Source organism: Osmerus mordax, chromosome 15, assembly GCF_038355195.1.
Source record: "Osmerus mordax isolate fOsmMor3 chromosome 15, fOsmMor3.pri, whole genome shotgun sequence".
NCBI classification, from domain to species: Eukaryota; Metazoa; Chordata; class Actinopteri; order Osmeriformes; family Osmeridae; genus Osmerus; species Osmerus mordax.
The window spans coordinates 11,687,617-11,710,077 of NC_090064.1; the positions used below are offsets into that span (position 1 = coordinate 11,687,617).

Consider the following 22,461-nt stretch of genomic DNA (forward strand, 5'->3'; position numbering starts at 1 on the left):
TCTGTTGAAAGGAAATATTGAAATAATAGAGATTAGATGGCAACCTAACGATCTAGTTTGTAGAACAAATCACATACTTTTACAGCTCTAGACTTTGCTTGTTTTCTAGACCTGTACTGTACAGTTAGCTGCCAGCGGCAAAGATATAAACACAGCTAGGTAGCAAGTTAACTTAGCGTACGTCGTTCTCGCCTATGCTGGCTTGGTTATCAAAAACAACAATGGCACACACATTACGCTAAAATAACCAAACCAAAACTTTCACCTTGAGTTATGCAAGTTAATTAACAGCCATATTCACCAGTTTGTTACTATGCATGCTAGACTAGTTAACTACTAGCTAGCTAGTAGCAACTAGCGTCACAACCGTGCCATTTGATTTTGTATCGCTAGCTTGTCGGCTAGCAAGCTAACTAGCCAACCTTAAGTGATAGCTAGCAGAATCTGTGCAAAAAGCAAGTCAATATATGCCACTCGATCAGCACCATATGACTAGGGTAAATAATTTAAGATACATACAAACATATGGGAAAATAAAACAAACACATTTGCCACTAAAACTCACTTTGATGTTTTCTTAAACAACAGCTGTTTTTTTTATCCTTCTTGTGATGAGAAAATGTTCTATACTTCCGGAGACAGGGTACCGGAAGTGAGCAGGCGGGCTAAGGGGTGTACTGAGTGTCAAAATTAATGCAACACAAAAAAAATATATTGTGCACGGAAGTCACAACCTTAGCGATCGAGAGATCTCTATCGTCACTCTGTTCACAACGACGAGTAATGTTGAAAGTGACTTAGTTGAATTAGTTTATGTGGGTTACATTGGAAATCAACATAGGGAAATGTACTTTCAGACACAAGACACAATGCATTTAAATTGTATTTTATTCATAAACTGATAGCAATTCAGATCAGTCATTTGAAGCAACTAGCAAGGAACTTGTAGAATTACACTGTGCTACCATAATATTTATTTCAGTTTAAAGTGACAATAGTTAATATGAACTGTAAGCATTTGACACCAGAGCAGACACAGTAACAGGAGAAATGCTTCTTTCAAGGTTAAGTAGAGGCCACAACAGTGGGACAGATAAGTGCTTTCTATCATTTTTTCAGGATTCCACTTCCTGGTCCTCTTCTTTTAGCACTGCAGATGTTGCAAAACTGAACTCCAGGAATCTGAAATATAATAAAGTCATACATTGTTAAAGTCATATTTAACAAGCTATATACTGTACACTACTGGCCTGCTTTGATGGCATGTCACATACTGTAGGGACTTACTGTTCCTGGAGATGGTAAACACTCCTTGTGGAACATGTGTCTGCAGTGGAAGACCACCACACTAAAGGGCTGGGCCATGTCTAAAACACAGAAGAAGAAACCCATGAATGCACAGGAATGTCTTGTCAATATCAAACATCGTATCTACAGTTTTACTATGCATTCATTACAGTCAAAGGAAATGTCACACACCTGAAGGTAATATCGTAGCATGACAGGATTCGCAGATATTCTCCTCTACAAAGCAAACAAGAACGTTAGTATGTTACATTCTAATCCGGAGAGATTATATTTTTCCAGCGTCATACACAGATTTGTACTCACCATCTACCCGGACCCCTCTCATCTGGGTCCTGTGCATCTTCTGGAGCAAGGACAGGGAGTCAGCCACTAGGATCTTCTTACAGCCTTCCCGCAGCAGAATCTGGAGGACAGGGGTAAAGCTTTTTAATGAGGCGGAGGGACTGTTATTCTGAATCAAGGGAGGGTTATTTAAAAATGCATGTCAGTAATTGTCTTTCGGCTGACTGGCAATGTTACCTGGAGGTTGTAGTCCTGCAGGATCTTGACCAGTGAGTCTCGCAGGTTAGGGATCTCCATGCCCTCCTTAATGCGGTGGATCAGCAGGATGGGATCCACGTGTGTCCCGATGTTGTTCAGGAGTCCAGTGATGAAGGCTAGGGAGGGAAACAGACAATTTACTTCATGTTTCTGTTTTCTACCATCTTGGAGGTAGCAAAAGTGTGAAACAAAATTTAAGAAAAAAGTTTGATTATTTGTAAAATGTTTCATATAATCTTTTCTTACAGTATCATTTCTGTTTATACAGTGTGTTTATGTGTGGTTTGACTTACGCGGTTTGTCGATTGAGTAAGAGATGAGATCCTCCCAGAGCTCAGCATCATCCTGCTCCTTGGCAAACTCGATGGCCTTGTCCACATCTCCAAGCTCCTCCATGATCATTTGCAGAGCACGGCGACAGTTCCCCATTCTACCTGGAAGGAAGCAGCCAAGTTAGTTTCCTGCAGGTAACTAACCTGACTGGCTAGATAATTAAGAACACGTTTACATTAAATATCAATGATTTATTTTTCATTCAGTCCAACAACATATGAAACACATTAGATAGAACAGAGGACTCATCAACTTTAACATGACACAACTAGAGATTGAGTAAGACACTTACTGAGCAAAAACACAGTTTCCCCCACAAAGTTCCTCTGCTGGCATATCTCCAAAGCCTGAAAAGGACCAATACACAGTCGACAGTTGTATTTCAAATTGGATATTTAATGTGAATAGAGCTCTGATAAAGTGTCATTCTAAAATGAGATGCTATGTTGTACCTTCTCCAGAGGACAATGTGTGCTGTCTCTGAGGAATGGCAGCAGGTTGGGGCGATCGTACTCAGCATACAGACCAATCTGTATCTCATGATATTTCTGACCCTTGTGGTGGTCCCTCTTAAACAGTTTATGTAGGTACTGCAAAATAAAAGGGGGTGGGGCATTCTTAAAATTAGAAAAATACTATTTCGATACAGTAAAAGAATACCATCCAAATGTTGCCAATAGTATATTAAAATGGAATGCATGGATACATTAATTTAGTCTTTATTTACAATTCAGTCAATTAAGAAAAATAAATCGATTTACAGTGACTGCCTTTCAACAGGCAACATGTTAAAGAGATGGAACTCACCACATGCAGCAGCTCAGGCCTATCTTTCAACTCCTCCACCACCCTGTCAGTCTGCAGGGCAAAAACAGGACGGATTGGGGTAAGTGAACAGTGGGTGGTCATTAGTGTGTTGTCACTTGAAACCTTCTGTGAAGGATCAAGGTTAAGAGGACAGGCAACACTTACTGATATTTTGTCTTCGTTATCCAGGAGCATGTCGACAGCTTTCTGACAACAGACAGAAAAAGTGCTCTTTAGACTGAAGTGCACAACATGAATTATGAGCTTTGTGGTCCGGCCATCCAAACAACGTTATTAGAAACTGATATCACACTTGTATTTATGTTGACCAAATACTGCACAATTTTGTTCACCTGAAAATATACAGTACAGCTGGTCTAAGTGATATGCATTCATGGGCTAGTTACCTCTTTATCAAAATCCATGAGGAGAACAATCTTATCTTCTATGGATGTGAATAGGTTGTGTTTGTGGATCAGTTGGTAGACGTCCTTGTGCCTCAGTCTCAGGTAGATCTCCAAGGCTTTGTCATATCGCTGGTCATACGTGTAACTACAAAGACAGTAATAGGAGAAGGTCAAAGGAAAGGTCAAAGTCTCAAAATCTTTGGGACAGACGTTGTCGTGGGGAAAAGTTCAAAAGGCAGAGTTACAGGAAGAGTTAGAGAAGGTGTTCCATGTTCTTTACAGCAGGGGATCACTTACAGCTCAGCCAGCGTGGTCAGCAGAGTGACGTTTTTGGGGTCCTTCTTGAGGTGGTCTGTGACAGCCTGAACGATGGTCATGTTATTGAACAACTCTCCTGGCCACTCACGAATCAATGTGGCAAAACCCTATCAGTAAGACAAAGCACATCATTACATTATATCATATTACAGTAATTCCTCCAAGTGTATTTGAATGGGGGAATGTGAAAAGCAGGACCAGGTAAAATGACAGAGTAGACAACCTCATAGTCCGTCTTGAGGAACTCATGTAAGATCATCTCATAAATGGCTGGTCTGAGGCGAAGGTCTCCCCGGGGCAAGTACTGACTTATGGCCTGGAGCAGGAGATGGATGCGAGACAGTTTAAAAAGTGAGAGATTAAGTGAAAATGAAGGGAACAAGATGCAAGAAGTCGTGGGTTATAAAATGTGTCCCCACACAATATTTTACTGAATTAACACAGCATGTTTTCTACAAGGCCTGACTTACCTTTAACTGGCCAATTGTCTTGAATCTATAGACCTCATTCTCCCAGAGTTCCATGTTTTTTCCCAGAACCTTCTGGCACTTTCTGGATTGAGGGGGAAGAGGGTAATACTCACTTCCTTTCTCAGATACATTTCCTATATTCCTAAATATATTTAATTATATTTAAAGGACAAAATACTTTTTGGATATGGTACCTGGCAGCTGTGTCATAATCTCTTTTTTGCACCAAGTGATTGATGTAAGCCATCCCAATTTTCTGTTTGCGACAGAGAAAAAGCTTTCTTAGGAACATGAAAACGAAGGAATTGATGGTCTGACACATGGGTGTGTGTCACTGTCACCAGTACATTAGCATACCTGAACCTCGTGACGTTTGATGTTTTTGAAGCTGATCTCAGCAGCCATAAGAGCTTCCTGTGAGGGAGAAAAGAGGGGTTTTAAGAGGATACACACTCACATCTCAAATGTATGTCCTCATGTTAGGACTTCTTAAGTATAGTAAATGGTAATTAAGGAGGGTATGCAGATCCACAATACACTTCCATCCAACACCTTCACCTCATATTTCTTCTTGTCGAGCAGCCAGTCGATATGGTCGTCCTGGTCTCGCTCCTTGGCCACCACTATGTCTTTGGGGCTGATGATGTAGAAGAGGGACTCTCCCTCGGAATGCTCTGGTGACAGAAGCGCACACACAGGGGCAAATTAATCCATCATATTGACATATACTTTGCCGTGGCAAGTTCCTGCACAGTAAATGTGTATAGTTTATGTGCTGAAAATATGACAACTAATTATATTTCTTCTTTTCAAAATCCTGAAGATAGCCAGGTCTATCTTACCTAGTTGGTAGTCCCTACATTCGTTGTCCTGGAAGTTGCGGACAGTGAGTGCGTCTGACGAGATCTCCTCAAAGCCCTCTGGGAGAGGCTGAATGATGTCCAGACGAGGCCTTGCCCGGAACTCCTCATCCTGGTTTAAACACACGTATGTGTTAACTTACTCTACGCAAACAATCTTATTTGTAAGCGTCTTTGGATAAAAGACTATATATAACTATTTTAAAAAAATGAAGTAACCATGTGATCGGAGCTCTCCTTCACAAAGTACAGTGTGACCAGCTGATCTGCCAGAGGTGCCAGTCCACTGATGAAGAACTCGGTTTCAAACGCAGACACTGCCAACGAGAAACCCACAAGACCGTAACCTCGTTAGAGAGCTCAAACGTGCCAGCGTGGAGGTGGACTGAGCTGTGTCCAGTGTACAGCTACCCGTTCACACCTAAGTCATCTCACCTATCTCTACATAGCGGCTTGGTAGGTCTCTCATCTCTGCAGGGTCCCTCTCCTTCACAGCACAGATCTAGAAAGAAAGCATCATGCTTACCAGCACGCACACAGCGAAGCGGACACACAATGCTTGCACGCACACACAGCACACTGACAGACAAAGACACACACACACCTTAATGGAGGAGCCCCAGCCAACAATGAGAGTAGAGTTGTCCTTCCAGCAGAGACTGCAAGGGTACATGTCCGGCCTCAAGCTGACGTTGTCTCGCAGCACGTTGGTGATTCTCTGTCTGGTGCTGATGTCGAAGATCTTCACCCCCTGATGGAGAGATTGACAGAAAAACACTGTTACCCTACGAACGATCACCACAGCCGTGATTTCATTGAGCCCTAACCCTGAACAGACAAGGCAAGGGTTAAACCATAAGCACAGGTGTTCATGGGAGGCCCGTCTACGTTCTTTGTATACTTGTCACTGTATTCAGACAGAATGACAGAAGAGAAGGATGTAAAGGACTGGTTGTCAGGAGAGGCACTGGAATTGGTTCATGCTTGCTGTGAGTCTCACCACATTGTTGGCCCAGGCAATGAGATTGGCCCTCCACTGCACGTTGGTGATGGTTCCCTCACCCTCGTGTAGCAGGGAGGTCTTCCAGCGGCTCAACCAGTTCCTCTCATACAACAGCAGCTGGGGAGAGAAAAAGGAAAACATGGAAGCTGGCGTGCCGCGTTATACTCAACTGCAACACCAGACTTTGTAGCTGTGTCTGACCACTAAGGGGCAGTAGAGCACAGCAACAAAAGATCGTGTTTGACAGAGAGTAAAAGTACTGATAAAAACGCTGTTTATAAGTGTTACAAAACCCCAAAGGATTGAAAAGAAAAACCTGTACAAAAGTGATTCAATGCCTGCTATTATGGCTCAGTACATACTTTTAGAGTTAAAGGCAAGATTGTATTCTTAGTATTTCAAAACTGAACTTTTCTCAATATTTCTTTTAAATGATTTTTGAGAAACTTGACTTCTCTTTTAAATGTATTTTAGTCCTCATAAATACAAGTTCCCATCAGAGAAGGCCACAGATACAAAAAGCTTTTCACAGGGACTGAATACTTTGCTCAAGTGTCCAAGCAATGGAGACTAATAAACAAAAGCCAATAGTATACTTATTCCAACCAAGGCAAGACTTCAAAGACTCTTAACTATTCCAGATAGCCTGGCAATGTTAACAGTTAACAGCTCTGTCCACAAAGAAAGGATGTGAGACTGGAACTATGGAGACAGAATTGAATTTCCTTTGACAGGATGTTTCTCCTGTTGAGACATATTGATTTTCATCGCCGGCACCTTGTGGAGGTCTTCACCAATTGGAGAGGAATACAATGAGGAGCAGCAGAGAGGAAGCAAGCAGCAAAGTAGTGCGCACAAAATTCATCAGAATCAAATGTGTTTGATCCTTCAAGTTGTATAATTCATTCACGTAAAAGTCAGCATTAGCGTAGTCAAAAAGGCTACGCTGTGTAGGCATTTGGTTGTGGTGCTTTTTAAATAAATACATAAAGAAACTGGAAAGGCTGGTGTGGACTCTACCTCCGTGTATGGTTAGAGTGCGAAACACCACTGAGCAGCTGGTCAACGTGCGCCCCAGAAATCCTAAGACTTTGGAGCCTCTTGATAATGATGTCTATTTGCTGTGCTTCTGAGGCATTGCCTTTCAAACACTGTTGAGTGAACAGCACTTTGGGGGAAATGGACCACTCTTTCGCAGTCCACTTTCTCTTTGGAGCACTCCAGAAAGGGGGCCCCCAAACCGTTTCACACAAAGGCCTAGAGGACACACAGCCCTCAGCCCGAGCTCCTCAGACCGCGGCACGCCGGCATACGGTAATAATAAACCACCAATGGGAAGAGCCGCCGTATGGAGAATCGTAGCTGGGAATTATGAATGAAGATTGAGAGTTTCTAAAAGTACCTTGTTGCCCCCGGTGACAAACTGTTTGTAGTTGGATCTGCTGAACTGAGGGTGCAGTGCCACCACCTAGAGAAAGAGAGGAGAGGATGTCAAGAATCAATGGAAAGGTACAAACCATGGAGGGATAAGAGAAGAGTCAATTTCAATCCATCCAATCCATCCATCCATCCATCACTGCCACAGCACTCACAAGCTACCTAGAAAAGTTGACAGCAATTTCATTACTGGGATACAGTTTCATTTGCAGCAGTGTTAAGATGAACAAGTACTAAGGGTCTGCTTACTTTTATAGGGCAGTCAAAGTTCTCATGGAAGCCCTCTCTAGTGTAGAGACCAAACACTTGAACCTGGAACAGAGACGCAAGGGCAGGTGATCCAGAGGAACGCTCAATGGAGTGTCGTTATTTTTGGTTTTAATTGCACACGTCTGCAACTATCCAGGAGCAACAGCCAAATGATGGTAGTGTGACAGTCTGTTTGGATCTCTTCCCTGGCCCACCTATCTTCCGGGTCACCAATTAGTGGACAGGTTGGTTAGTTGAACCCTCCCCACAGGGTTTTGGTACAGTAACAAGGTCTTAATCTTTCACTTTGTCTGAGCTAAAGGCAGAAGGAAGGCTAGGCTGCAGCAAGGCTAACTATGATGTAGACCATCAGTATGATTATTCTTACAGCCCTTCTCTGAGTCAGAAAAGGATAAAGTAAAGTTTAGCTAAAAGGAACATTATCACAGCTCTTGCTCTCTCCTACTTGCATGGCACAGATGATTTGGGATTATCTGGGAGATCGACATGGATTAACAGCAAACTGAATTGGACGAGGACGAACAATTGCTGCGGCATTGATTTTAATTGTCGGCACCGCTTTCTGAGCGACAAGATCTTGTTTTGCCGCTGGAGTGTGAGCGTGGGGGGGGGGGGGCGATATCAGGGGGCATATCTTGACTGCAAAACCCATGAAGCATGATAATAATGATCATGAGAGGCAAGATAACTGCAAGGTGGAGACTGGGAGCATGGATAGGGTATCCATTCACAGCTGAAGACTGACTGACAGGTGGAGAGATGAGAAATGAAAGAGAAAGATGGAGAGACCCCCCCCCCCTCTTTTTTCTAGAAATGTGCTTCTAGAATTGTGAGGATTTTCTTCTTTTTTTTTTACAAATAGAAGACATGAGGAGGATCTGAGTCCTGGTTTGCAAAATATTTGAGTGATAGATATTATAGATTGATAGATTCTACAGAGATGTCTTACCTTGCCATCCTCGGAGCAGATACCTACATTCTCCCCACTCTCATCTAGACTTATCTGGTTGATCTTCACTGAACTCTGTAGACACATAAGACTTCACATAGTAATATAGTGTAGACAATGGTTGCAGTTTAGTTACATTTGTATCATTAGATTACTAGCTAGATTTATGGACTAACTTGTCCAATAAATCCATGCATCCAATCCAAATACATCCATTTAATGTTGTGTGAACACAACCACACCAATGTTTGGATTAAAATAACCTGCTTCTGCTACTTACAATTTCAAACTTCTGAGTCACATTTCCTTGGATGTCCAGCAAGAAAACTTTTCCAAAGTGAGTGCCCAGGGCGAGAAACTGAAATGGAAAGAGCACAGTATATATATATATATATATATATATTATATATATATGTATTAATCCAAAAGATACAAGGAAACAATTCTAGATTTAGCAAAATGTCATTGACGAGTGCTGTGGCTGGAGGATTAAAAATCTAGAATAGCTGGTGTGTGTGTGCGTACGCTTTGTGGTGAAAACGGTGGGGGAGCCGGGGTTCTGGGGCAAAAACTGTGAAATTACAAGGAGTAGGAAAACCCTATTTATTAAAGCAGACACTGTGAAATGGTATTTTTCCTCTCAAATTAAAATGCTTAAACATAATAAATGCATCGTACATCTGGCTTCTCCTCCTGCTGCTCACAATCCAACCGCTTCCCCTGCCCACCATGAAGCCATTATTTCTCCCATTTCTTGTGTTTAAAACACACATGTAGTAGCGTGTGTTCCTGTATGTGTATGTTTGCGCACGCATGTCTGTGCGAGTCCGCTGGGACAAGAAATTATAAAACTGGGAGGCTTTTTGGCATTAGATTAAGTGTGTGTTCTCCCACCCAGGCCTGGCTCCACTCCCTACCCCTAATCCCCCCCCCCCCCATCCGCGGCAAACGCGCGGTGCGGTGAGCCCACCATGCTTCACTGCAGTCTATAATGAAATGCTTATATTTACAGGCACAACTGAGCATGTCAGACAGAGCCCCTGCAATCTCCCCCAAATAAAATAACCATAAAATAAATAAATAAAGGGGTCAACCTTCCGAGGCAGAGCGACTTTTAAAAGGATTTATCAGAATGGAATTGTTCAAATGAAATTCTGATTCAGGCACTTAAAATATAAGGCAACATGGGGTTGATGTGGGTGCTGATGGTTTTAAAGGTGCTGGGAGGTTGGCTAGGGTTGGTGGAGGCTGGCTTGACATGCCAGGTGGTAGGCAAAGTGTACATATGGAAACCAATTCTAGAGAGACAGTCAGATAAAATGTAGAAAAGCTCAATTTCAGCAGCAATGTCTCTCACACTGACATGGGCTCTTTTTTTCACATGAAGGACAGGGGGAGAAAAAGAGGAGAGGAACCGTCAGAGTAAGAATAAATAAATGAAAATCAATAGAGGTTAATAAAACATCAGGTGAGGAGACGTAACGAGGTATGACTCGTCCTCCGCTCAGGCGTGCATGAGTGCACCCAGTTGCCACGACGATTAACCATCAAGATGCGAGCGTCCCACACAACAACAACAACAAAAAACTGTTCAAAGAACGGAGGTAAGAAGCAAAAAGATAGAAGACAGAAAAGTGAGGAATAAAAAGACAATAGCTGGTGGGTGCAGATGTCTCCAACCCCAGAGGGATGGGAGGGCAGAGCAGAGCAGGGCAGGGCAGAAATGACCTGACTCTGCAGACTGAAAGGAGAGGATGCAAACTGACTCTGAACGGGACGTCTCGAACAAATGCATAAACAATAAAATGTGAAATCCAGTATACTCAGGGCCTGCACGCCCTGGTGGGTTTTAGTCTCATACCTTGTCGTGGACGGTCATACAACTGGCCGCATCCTTTTGGAGAATCTCTGTCACGCCATTGGCCAGTCGCTCATACTTCAGCTTTGGCTCCTCCTCGCTGTCTTCTTCCTGGGAAGATCAGAGCATCAGCCATGTGAAAAGCAGCCTCTAGGAGTGACTTACAAAATGAAACGACCGAAATATTGAGAAAGCATGCATTGATTATAAACGATCGGTAACCCAGTCCAAGTGATGAGGTACTCATTCACAACATTTAAACACTCTTCAAGCTCAACAAAGTATCTAAGAAACTTGAGCAACTGATGCAACCAGGAAGCCAACCACTGAAAGTTTAAAAGTTATAGCTGACCTAAACAATTACCGTGCCCTGTGTTTTGCTCACAATGTGTTTTATATCCAACGCTACCCAACCTGTGGTGCATCAACACAAAACATAGCCCGCCATTATGTACCACTGGGCCGGAGGTGGGGGGGCCTGATAGCATGGCGAGAATGGCATTTAAAAAACAATCCTTCCCCACTCTTCACCGCCATGTCTATTTCCTGTTTATCCCGTTTGTGAAATCTCTGCTGCAGGTGAAATTGGCCACGGTACTTCAAGCTATAACACAAAACAAAGACAAACTCCAGCCCCATAGAGAGAAGTGGAGTAGTAAGAGAGGTGGATTTGTGCCCATCTGCCTATGGGGTTTGTACAAAGCAAAACACTAGATGCAGGAGGGCTTCCAGGCCACATCTAATTAAACCTACGTATGGTGTGCTGTGTACTCCTAAAAAAAATAGCACTTCAGAATGAACCTGAACCTGTCATTTTCTTCTCTGGTGAACAATGAGAATTTAACACAGTTTTCAAAATATTCTGTCCCAGGCAGGTGCCACTGATGCCTGGTCCCTACAAACACAACACGCACACAATTAACGACATGCAAAACGACCAAAGCTTGCATGAAAGTCTGGAGGTGAATGTGTATCAGGTCTGAGCTAGCTTTCCAAGACCACAGCACTGTAACTTGTTTTCTCCATCTGTGTCTTGCTCACTTCTCTTCGGAAAAGTCTTTCAAGAGAGTCACAGACCTGAGCCCTCACAGCCGTCAGCCTGTTGACAGCCCAGCCAGAGGAGCAGCAGCAGCAGACACATAGCGGATGGGAGAGCTACAGTCACTAACGAAATAAACAGAGCCTTGCGGCCATTCAGAGGGGACACCCAATCATGCAGTGCCAGGTGGCTGTTTGCCTGCGATTGTTAGTGTGCTAACATTGAGGAGAGGACTCCTGTTTCTGGACAGAAGATGGGGAGAGAGCATCCTTTTCCCATTTACAAGACGGGAAGGATTATTTCTTTCTTTTTTCAGCCCTCTCCAGTTCTCATTCTGAATTGTTTTTCTTTTGGGAGTAGAGGTGAAATTGTTCAATGCCTGACATTTCATTCCATTCTCTGTTTCATTTAAAGACAGGTTCCACTCTCTTGCAGTCTGACATGCTATATTTTATTTAGTGATTCTCAGAGGCACAGTGCAGTAGCACGCTGGAGCAGGGTGATGATACTTAAAGAGTCCAAAACACAATCTGTAATGCATGAGAGCTTGTCAACAACAACTACAAAAAACTATGTACTTCTGACATAAAAAGACAGTCCATTTCTGTCATGGCAGACCATGACAATGTGTGTATGCATACAAACATTGAAATACAAAAACATGTAGGCAAAAACAAAGTGCATGAGACCCATTACCTTGTTAAAAATAAATAGACATAGCGTATAGGCTACCTGCCATTTCGAAAAACAGCTTACCTCAGAGTCATCTGCAGATTCTTCACTGGATTTCCTGCCCTATAACAATGTGGCAAAATTATGGCAATAATGAACAAGATCATGATTTTTAAGTGGTAGGGTGTAATAAGAGAATAAATCGTGCAAATTATTCTATTTTTACATTGGTGCTCGTATGGACAGATGCAGAACAGGGTAGATCGTTTGTGATAAACTGCTTTTGGAAACGAACTTTATTATGAGACATTTAGTAGTATGCTTGCATCATGATTTAGTCTGTGAACATAACGCAATCTGACTTTCTCGTAGTACATTTTGATAAAGACTATTAATGTATCCCCCATAAGCTATATCTGCTATATGCTATAATATGCTAATGCTATACCATTGTTAGTTTTGATGGGCTTGAACTAGGCACTCGAAGGCACTCGAAGCTCATTAGCAACAAAACACATCTGGCTAAATCACACGGAACTTAGAACGTTACTGGCTTGCTTGCAAATAAGCAAAAGCTAGCCTAGCAAACATGCTACTAGTACACCGCTCACCTGCTCCTCTCCGTCTGCCATTGTACTGCCGGGTCTTGGAAATAGCTAGCAATAATAATATAGCGATTTTTATTAGTGTGCAAAATATTCACATAAAAAAATTGCACATAAGAGCACAATGTTTACTGGCTAGCTAAGTGGCACCAGTACTCCTCCTTGTTAAACAACAGCTCCTGTCATACGCAAAATCACATGATAGAAATAACAAACGTGGTGCATTATGGGGGCTGAAGTTATTTTGGTTATCCTTGAGCGTAGACTAGACTGAAGTTGACGACACACAAAAAAATCATGGTCTGTAAGTGCATCATGATCACTTCTGTCTCAATGTGCATCTGTAAAAATATCTATAGTGTCCTACTCTCAAGGTGAATTTGACAATAAGGCCTTATATACACTTTCTTAACTGTTTTCAATACTATGACCCAATGTTTAAAAGAATGCACCAAAAAGAAGAAGAATTTACTGCATATGAGGACAGGATGTCGTGATTTCCTAGGACACTAAATATATCTTGCAGCTGTATTTGTTTCAGTCTCTGTCAAACCTTATCACAAACAAATTTCTTCAGCAGGAAACGATCTCTGTCTCTAAAAAAGCATAACAATACATCATAATTCCTGGTAGGCAAAATTGGTTTTGACTGCGCACAGTATGCGATCTCTTTATCTTGCTGTCTGACTGACCATCTCTTGAAATGTACGGGAAACAGAACATTTTAACATTTAGATATTCCTTTTTTACCCTCTGGTATAAACTTTGACTAACATAACAGTACATTATTAGCCTACAGGAAGTTATCTATTTGGTGCACCATGCCCATTTCACACACTCAGGAAACAGATCTTCTGAGCTCAGGCTGTAAGTACAAAATTATGTGTTCAAATGTATTGATGATTATCGTATCATATATCATATCATCGTATTAAATTAAGACTACATTAGTCTTCTCACATGGGCTATTTTTATTTAAGATGATTGAGACCCCCATGTTAATTCAAATTTGGAAGATTTATAGGAAGTAAAACTTTCCTGTTTAAATTTGAGCAGTTAGTATGTTCTGTGTAATTCTGTGTATTCTGCAATAGGGAGGTGCACCTACAGTATGGTGCTGAGAACATCAAGTGTATTAGTGGTCCTCATCTGGTCTCTGGAAGTGGCAGGTAGGATCACACTAATAATCGCCGAGCAGCCTTCATTCTGCATTATTCAGTCACCTTTATTGTCATTCAATTTAAGATAAGAACGACTTTTCGTTTCAGTAGTCTCAGGATAGTGCAGGGATGTGCTTACATAAATGGTTATATACACTATGTATCAAAACTATGTCTAAAATATATATTACATATATTACAGAAAGTTATGTATTAGGGGAGTCAGGTGGCTGAGTGGTTAGGGATTTGGGCTAGTAATCAGAAGGTTGCTGGTTCATGCCAAAATGACGTTGCGTCCTTGGGCAAGGCACTTCACCCTACTTGCCTCGGGGGGAATGTCCCTGTACTTACTGTAAGTCGCTCTGGATAAGAGCGTCTGCTAAATTTAAATGCAAATGTATTAAGCTATGTATAAAAATGCTAGTAAAATTATGTATAAAAATGCTAACTAATTATATTATATTATATTACACAGTCCAGTGAAGCAATCCTCAATTAATTATCTGCAATTCAATTTTTATGTATTGGTGTGTATTGGTGGTTTAGTGAACAGAATTAGTTTAATGAGACCTTTATTGACTTGTGTTTGCTCATGTGCCTTTAGTTTAGGAGGCTACAGATCAGAAAAAAAGCTTATTAGATGCAAAGTCTGTAGATGGAACTTGTTGGCTCGGTTTCACATGTTACATTTGCATTACACACTCATCTTGTAATCAGCAAGAGGAAGTAAAAATAAAAAAATAAAAAAACACTTTTGACACCAGCCTTCAATTACGGTTGAACCCTAGTCTCAGCCAAGTTACACACTGAACCCCCTCCACTACCACTGCACATCAGCCTGTAAATGCTTTACAATATCCATGTGTGTTTTACAGTGGTGCAGAGTCAGAATGGGCAAAAGGAAATCTGCGTCTTGAAAGGCTCATCAGTGGACTTGCCCTGCTCATACAGAGATCCTAGTGGTGTTGCTGTCGCACCAACAGGATGGTATAGCAGATGGGACTCAGGTGCTGATGCTGTCAATCTGAGTCAGAACCCCCAGTACACGGGTCGTGTAGAGTACCGTTGGGATGAGAAGAGTGACTGCACCCTGAGAATCAAGAACCTTAGTCAGAGTGACTCTGCTGAGTATCACTTTAGATTCAACACTGAGAAATGGGATGGAACAATTCTGACAGTCACAGATCTGCAGGTGGAGGTGACTACTGCTGTAGTGACAGACGGACAGAAGGTGACACTCACCTGCAGCACCACCTGTCCTCTGTCTGGTGACCCCTCCTACATCTGGTACAAGAATGGACAGTTTCTAACCAGCTCTCAGACTGGGTGCTTTGACCTAGACCAGGCCAGCATTGAGGACACAGGAAACTACTCCTGTTCTGTCAGATATGAGAAACTCCAATCTTCTGTTGTGATTATTGATGTCAGATATAAACCAAAGAATGTCACTATATTTGTCAGCTCCCATGGTGATATAGTGGAAGGCAGGTTAGTGACTCTGACCTGCAGTAGTGATGCCAACCCACCAGTGGTCAAATACACGTGGTACAAAGAAAATGTTACCATATCTAAAGGAGAAGACTACACCATCATGAACATCAGCTCTGAGCACAGTGGAGGATACTACTGTGAGGCTCAGAATGAAGTTGGATTCGCAAATTCCACTACATATATGGTCCCTGTTTTTAACCAATCATCTTTTAAAAAATCAGTCATAGTTAGTATAATAACCATTGTTGGGCTAACCCTAACTTTCCTCCTGGTCCTTCCTGTCAGTCTGTGGCTTTGGAAAAGGAAAACTTCCAATCCCTCTTCAATTGAGCAGGACAACCTTTATTACGCCAGCATCACATTCTCTCGTCCCAAAAACCAGGATGAAGTGCAATACTCCACAGTCCAACCATCTCAGATCCAGAACCAGGATGGGGATGTGGAGTACTCCATTCTGAGGTTCTCCCCTCCCAGTGCTGCTCCCAGAGCTCAGTTCCCTGAAGATCCTTCAGCAACATACAGCACAGTGAACAAAGCCAGAACCTAAACACAGCCAGCCAACAACACCATAAACCTCCAGCCTGTAAAAATCCAGCGCCAAACGTTAAACAACATTTTTAGTAAAAACTGCCTTTAGTCATTTACGTCAACAGTGTTAAATAGGTCTTCTAGACAAAGTTGTTATGCCCAGTGTCTTTACAAGCCTGTAGATAGAATATTACTTTACGGAGGATTACAAAGACATGTTGAGGCAAAGTTATTGTTTTTACATTATTTTACTCACTTTTGAAAGCTGTTTTCTTGCTTTTTGCAGAAGAAGGTTCTTAAAAAAAAAAATCTTACTGTATTTGTAACCATACCTTTTAGTATGGATACAGCTTGTATAAAACAGACTGTACAATCCAACCAGCCAAACATAAGCTTGTAGATAAAACCTGCTTGTTCATACAAAAGGTCAAATTATGAAAAAAAAATAATATATATATATACATTGCATATCAGAATCCAGGCATTTAAAGTCATTTTTGTTTTCTTGCTTTTCTAATGCGTTAATAAATGATGTAGCATTCAATGAAAACAGCATATAATGAATAAAGAGAAGGGGGAAAAAAAGACACATTTGTCAAGACCACAAGTTTCTTCTAGGTTTCTGTAATCTACACCCTTCACTCACCACGACTCTCATCATGTGATTCACATGCAGTGTTGCATGTGTGTTGTTTTTTTCCTGCACGACCATGGTGTCTTTAAAACTGTGACTTGGAAGTCACGCCTTAAATCCGCTCTTGGGTGTTTAAGGCAAGATTTGTCTCTCCACTGTTGAGTCCAACTCTAACTCCACCCCCCCCACACACACACACATTTTACAATTTCACACACACACACACACACACACACCTTTCTTCATTCTCAGGAGAATCCTAATGCACTGACACCAGCTAAGGATGTTTTGCTTTACAATCTGCTTAGCAATGATTTATTGATTGCACCTTCCTCCTCATAGAAGATTTTCAATCCTTTTTGGGAAATCAGATTTTCACACCTTTTGTGGGTATGTGTATGTGCAGGTCACTGGAGACAGCTGAAGGAAGCTGTCTTTGAGTAGAGACAACCCAGGTATACCTTGCCCTGTGTATGTGCATGTATGTGTTACTGCGTGTCTTTTTTTATCTCTGTCTCAATCTATCTTTTCAGTTCTCTCTCTCTTAGTCTCAGGGAGATTTGATGAGATTGCTTCTTCTGATACCTTGTTTTGATAGCCTCCCCCTTCCCTGTCCCAGTGTCTGTCCTTTTGGGTCTCGAGGAATTAAAGAGACTTCCAATGATGCAGCTGTTGGTCATATTAAAGACCAATGGGAAGAAGATGCTGACAAATTCACGTCTGGACACCCATCGCCTATATAAACTTTTGAAAGAGTAATCCTGTTATTCTTGGATAATGATAATTTTGGAATTATTTTGGAATTATTCTGTATTATAAAGGACACATAATCTCCACACAATTGCATACCAGACAATGAATACAATTCTAAAAGTTAAAGTTTACTGATAGCCTCTAACTGCAGTACATAAATATGTCAAATTTTATTTCAATATATAATATATTTAATATGATGTGTTTGCGTGGCTTGTGGCATGCATTTTATTTCCTCAGTTAAGCAGAGTAGTGGTTGAAGAAATTAGGAAATGATTGACCGACTACCACTTAGTGCCCTACGGTCTCTGAGCCTGCAGACTCTCAAACAGCAGCAGCATCCTTCTCTAGAGGCTTCACGGTTATGCAGGACAGTTTGTTTTCTTGCCCTAAGGGGGAGACAAATCATCATCTCTCACACCATACAGCGGACCAGAGGAGCTGGAGAGCTGTGCTGAGGCATCGCTCTCTTGGGCTTGTAGCAGGACATCAGAGGGATGGTCCTTGTCTTATCATTGTCCTGTCAGTATCAAGTCACATCTCTCATTTCACAGTCTAATTTCGGCTAGTGATAATATAATTGACCACCATGATAATTCTGCAGTGGCTGTTTGACTTCTCATATTTATATGGATTATTGGCTTATGTCTTGTCAGTGTGTCTGTGTATGTTTTAGTGTTTTGAACGGAGTTGTCTGTAGCGAACTGCTAGAGCAGAATTCTAAGAATTTAAGTGACAGTTTATTTAAATTTTTCTTAAACACAGACCAGTAGACCAGAGTCGTGCTTTGCAGAACCCCCTTCTAGATGCTACTTATGGGATGGCACCGGTAAGAACATTAGTTATTAGCATGGATATCTGATGAGAACTGAAGATCCTGTGCTGGCCACTGAATCTACGGCCGCTGGGGGTAAGGGCTGACAACGAGAAGTGGGGGGCTGTCAAGTGCTTTTCCCTGTTTCTGCACTGTGGCCAGGGAAAAAAGGTGACCCCCCAACCCCTCCTCCTCAACACCCCCCTCTTCTTGCCCTAGTCTACCCCAAATACCAACCTCACCCCCACTGTTTTATCACTCTGACTTTCTCCATCTCCCTTACACACACACACTGTAGCGATCTCTCTGTTATAAATCTGTTCATTCTGACTAAAACACTGTACCTAGCGGAGCCCCCTTTTCAATAAGGTAATTAACAGCTGTGGAGAAAAGAAGGACATGGCCATCGTCCTGGCGACAGCCTGTCCTCCTCCTCCTCCAGCCTCCAAGGCCAGTGGCAGATTAGAGCTCTGATCTCATTCCCAGCACTTGTTTGGAGACTGTCAGGAAGAGAAATGCCAGCATTAGAGAGCCACCCTCCTGATATGATGAAATAAGGAGAAAAGAGGGAAGAAAGAAAGAAAGAAAAGGAAGGATGGACAGAGGAGGACCCTGCCCTCTCTAAAGTGTCAGTTGTTTCTTATTCTATTTATTCTGTTTTTCATCAGAGCTTGTGAAAGGTATTGATGGGGGGATGGGGTGCATTCCCCTTTTTTCTCCTTTATTTTTCCTCCCACCTACCAGAGAGAGGCATGGTTCCCATTTTTTTGTTTCATTATATATATGTCTTGCAAACTCTCATGCCCCAGTGAAAATTACATTGTGAAACGGGAGACATTTTCAGCGCCGGCCATGCTGCTGTTCCTCTGAGCTTTCAAACAGCCAACAGACTGTGAAGAATAAATAATAAAAAAGTATTGATTATTTTGATGACTGCAAGATTCAATTAGGTATTAATTTTGCCCTCCAGTGGACCTATCAAGCGACTCAAAGCAGGGGGAGGGGGAAGGTGAGGGGGGTGAGGAAGGGGGGACTGGATGCATGCAGAGTGAGGCTTGGCTCAGACAGAGGGGAAAATGTGTTTACCTCTCCAGGCAGAGAGATGCATTGATGCGCAGAATCCCATATTTAAGTGCTCCACAAATGAAGGCCTGATGACGAGTCACATTGTTACCAGGGATATGAGTATTGACCAGCCCCACTCGCCTTTAGATGACAGCTTAAACTATCTCTATTGATTAACATTTTCATAGATTATTGTGTGTCATATCAGAGCACCCTGATTCCCCTGATGAGCGCATTACGTAAAGAGGGCTCTTGGGGGGGTGGGGGGGGGCACATCGACTTGACTCCCCCCTTCCCCACCCCACCCCCAGCCGCCAGTGTGAGTGGGAATCTTTGATGGTCAGAGGGGCAGTACCTCACCCCACTTACCCACCCCTCTTCCTCTCTCTCTCTTTCATATTCTCCCCCCGTTTTGCTACCTCTACATATGCTCTGGTCCCTTGTCTTCCTTTCAGAGCTGTCGATGACTGCTGGTCTATAAACAAGGAGGCGTGAAAGGGACCGAGGTTCAACCCCCCTGTGCTCCGGCTGATCTTTGTGTTTGTCTCACAGCCAGACGGAGGGAGGGGGGACCCTGTCTGAGGAACTCTCCAGCGAGGAGACACAAGCGGGAAGAGACACAGGGGAGAGGAGGAGGAGGAGGAGGAGTGTAGAGATAGAGAGAGGGAGGGAGAAAGGGAGAAAGGTAAAGAGAGAGAGAGAGAGAAAAGATAGGGAGAGAGAGAGAGAGAGAGAGAGAGGAGAGAGAGAGAGAGAGAGAGAGAGAGAGAGAGAGAGAGAGAGAGAGAGAGAGAGAGAGAGAGAGAGAGAGAGAGAGAGAGAGAGAGAGGAGAGAGAGAGAGAGAGAGAGAGAGAGAGAGAGAGAGAGAGAGAGAGAGAGAGAGAGAGAGAGAGAGAGAGAGAGAGAGAGAGAGAGAGAGTAGAGGTGACATCTCCAGTGCTTGTCTTGGGAGGCAACCTCAGGCTTGAACCTGCAGTGGCTATTCTGATGCATCAAGCTTGAAGAGACTGTCTCTGGTTTTGTAGCATGCATGCACAACCTAGCTGCTCCCTGGTCTGTGACAAACATGCACTAGTTGGACTCCACTCTGTGGCGGGCATGTTATAGCTGGTTGCTATCTAACACTTGGACATTCTGAAGAACATTTTGTGAACCCTTTTCTTGACATTTTCTGGAGCATTGTTCAGGTGAGTTTTTGGGTTTGTGTATATTATGTAATTAAAGACATTACATGTGAATAGTTTTACCTGTCATCATGGCATTACTTTAGAGAACAATACTGAAGGTGTAATGAAACAGAGTAGCAGTCATATCCTTACAATTTCTTGGATTTGTTTTGTTAGAAATTGGAAATGATTGAAAATGCTTTTCTATCAATTGTAATAGTTTTGGGGGCACAAACGGTGCTGAACAATTTGAAACAGGCCTTGACTTTTTACTTCTGACCACTGGTATAATCTTAGACTTCCCACTCTTTGAAGTAATACCAACCACGTTCAGCTGCTACTACATATTAATTGAATAATGAATGTGATATTTAAATATTTTACATGATTTTATAATTTAATTCATAATTTTACTTAGCTATTTTTGCAAGTTGCAGATTTGAATTCCTGGGGTAATCCCTGCACTGTGAGTGGCTGTGTATGAAAGTGTGACATGTGCTGTGTGTACAGATGGGTCTTTTGAGCAGTGTGGATCACCTCTAAGGCTGTAGGCTATAATGGCAAAGCCAGGCGATCCGTAACAACTCCTCACCAGGCAGCAGCCAGCAATATCAACGGCAGCAGCCTCAGATAAAGGAGAGAGAGCGGGTAGAGAGAGGGAGGAGGAGGAGGAGGAGGAGAGGGAGCGTGATGAGTGAGCTATAGAAAGGGAGAGCAGGGGTAGAGGGAGAGGTAAGGGGTTACAGACAGACACAGAGAGAGAGAGATTGAGAGAAAAAGGGAGAGAGAGGAGGCAGTGTGAGTGAGACGGAGAAGCAGCATCTAAGCAGGTTGTTTTTGTATTTCCCACCTGGGCTCTCACAGGCAGCTCCGCTCCGGGATCCGATGATTACAGGGCAGCTGAGCAAGCCGCTGCTCTCCCTGCGCAGCGAGATGAGCGCGGCGGAACTCCGGGCGGACGACAAAGCGCCGGCGTCTCCGGACAGTGAGCTGAACGACGACCCGCTTCTCCTGTCCTCTGACGCCAACGACAGAGAGGACACTCCCAACAAGCTGTACGGTGAGTCGGCCAGACACATCTCCATCTCTCTGTCTCTCTGTCTTTGTGCAGCTGGTCAGGGGCTTGACAGGCGAGGCAGATGCCTCTACTCTGGGTGCCTCCTGGAGGGGGCTCCACAGTAACTTATGTATGGGAGAAAGTGTCAGAGAAGTGAGCAGACAGACACCAAACTAAGTTGAAGTGCAGAGAGGAACTGAATACAACAGGACCTGACAGAGATGACGAGGAAGGTAATTAATGAAACGAGTGCGCAAAACAGCTTTTAGTTACTCAGGATACTTTTTGGTGTCCCATTATGATCATTTATTTCAATTATTTTAAATATGTGAAACTGCTTAGTCCTTTACAGATTGATGTTTTATTCCAGCGGTTATGTTGATCAATTAAAAGATAAATACATTTAGAAGATAAGCCTGTTTTTGGTATGAGTGGAAATCAGTCAAGAAAACACACAGGTGTTGTTCAGTCAATAACAATTCAGTTAATTGTGTGAGTAAATTGTTCCTTAAGACATAAAAATGGTAAATGACTGTTTGGATTGTTTACAAAGTGTGGTGTAATGGATGCAATGGATTTCAGAAATTTTTCCAAAACATACATTTAGTTGTATTTAACTGCAAGAGTCGTTGTTTGCCAGGAGATATGTGGTGTGGGCCTCCTTTAGGCTTTCATGCATGCTCATTCTTTCATACTTCCTACCACCATAAAAATCATAGTGAATTCAGACAGCATATCATATCTGTAATGAACATTACATTTTATTAGTAAATGATATACAACTATATTTAGCATTGTATTGTTGTTATTGTAATACAATAATATTTTTTATAGTACAGTAATTAATTGAAAAAGGAAGTAAATCTATCTAGATATCTGCACTGAGACACCTATTCTCAAATGCTGAGAATTTCTT

General features: G+C 42.4%; 2 protein-coding genes across 2 annotated transcripts; one reads left to right on the top strand and one right to left on the bottom strand.

Moving 5' to 3' along the window:
- Positions 1-871: 871 nt before the first annotated feature.
- vps41 (VPS41 subunit of HOPS complex) lies at positions 872-13,030 on the bottom strand. The gene is made up of 29 exons (XM_067251363.1): positions 12,883-13,030; positions 12,356-12,394; positions 10,564-10,671; positions 8,983-9,060; positions 8,703-8,777; positions 7,733-7,795; positions 7,449-7,514; positions 6,044-6,163; positions 5,648-5,794; positions 5,479-5,545; positions 5,263-5,360; positions 5,026-5,155; positions 4,742-4,857; positions 4,541-4,597; positions 4,378-4,439; positions 4,184-4,265; positions 3,937-4,029; positions 3,693-3,820; positions 3,396-3,540; positions 3,154-3,195; positions 2,989-3,039; positions 2,634-2,771; positions 2,474-2,528; positions 2,142-2,282; positions 1,828-1,964; positions 1,612-1,711; positions 1,480-1,524; positions 1,288-1,367; positions 872-1,182 (listed from the first exon to the last, which is right to left on the bottom strand). Exons 1-29 carry the CDS (start codon positions 12,901-12,903, stop codon positions 1,108-1,110), a joined length of 2,559 nt encoding a protein of 852 aa, XP_067107464.1. The 5' UTR covers positions 12,904-13,030; the 3' UTR covers positions 872-1,107.
- Positions 13,031-13,678: 648 nt separating this feature from the next.
- On the top strand, positions 13,679-16,074 carry LOC136958003 (B-cell receptor CD22-like). The gene is made up of 3 exons (XM_067252223.1): positions 13,679-13,743; positions 13,971-14,045; positions 14,912-16,074. The coding sequence occupies exons 1-3, from the start codon at positions 13,698-13,700 to the stop codon at positions 16,072-16,074; spliced, it is 1,284 nt and encodes a 427-aa protein (XP_067108324.1). The 5' UTR covers positions 13,679-13,697.
- Positions 16,075-22,461: the final 6,387 nt, after the last annotated feature.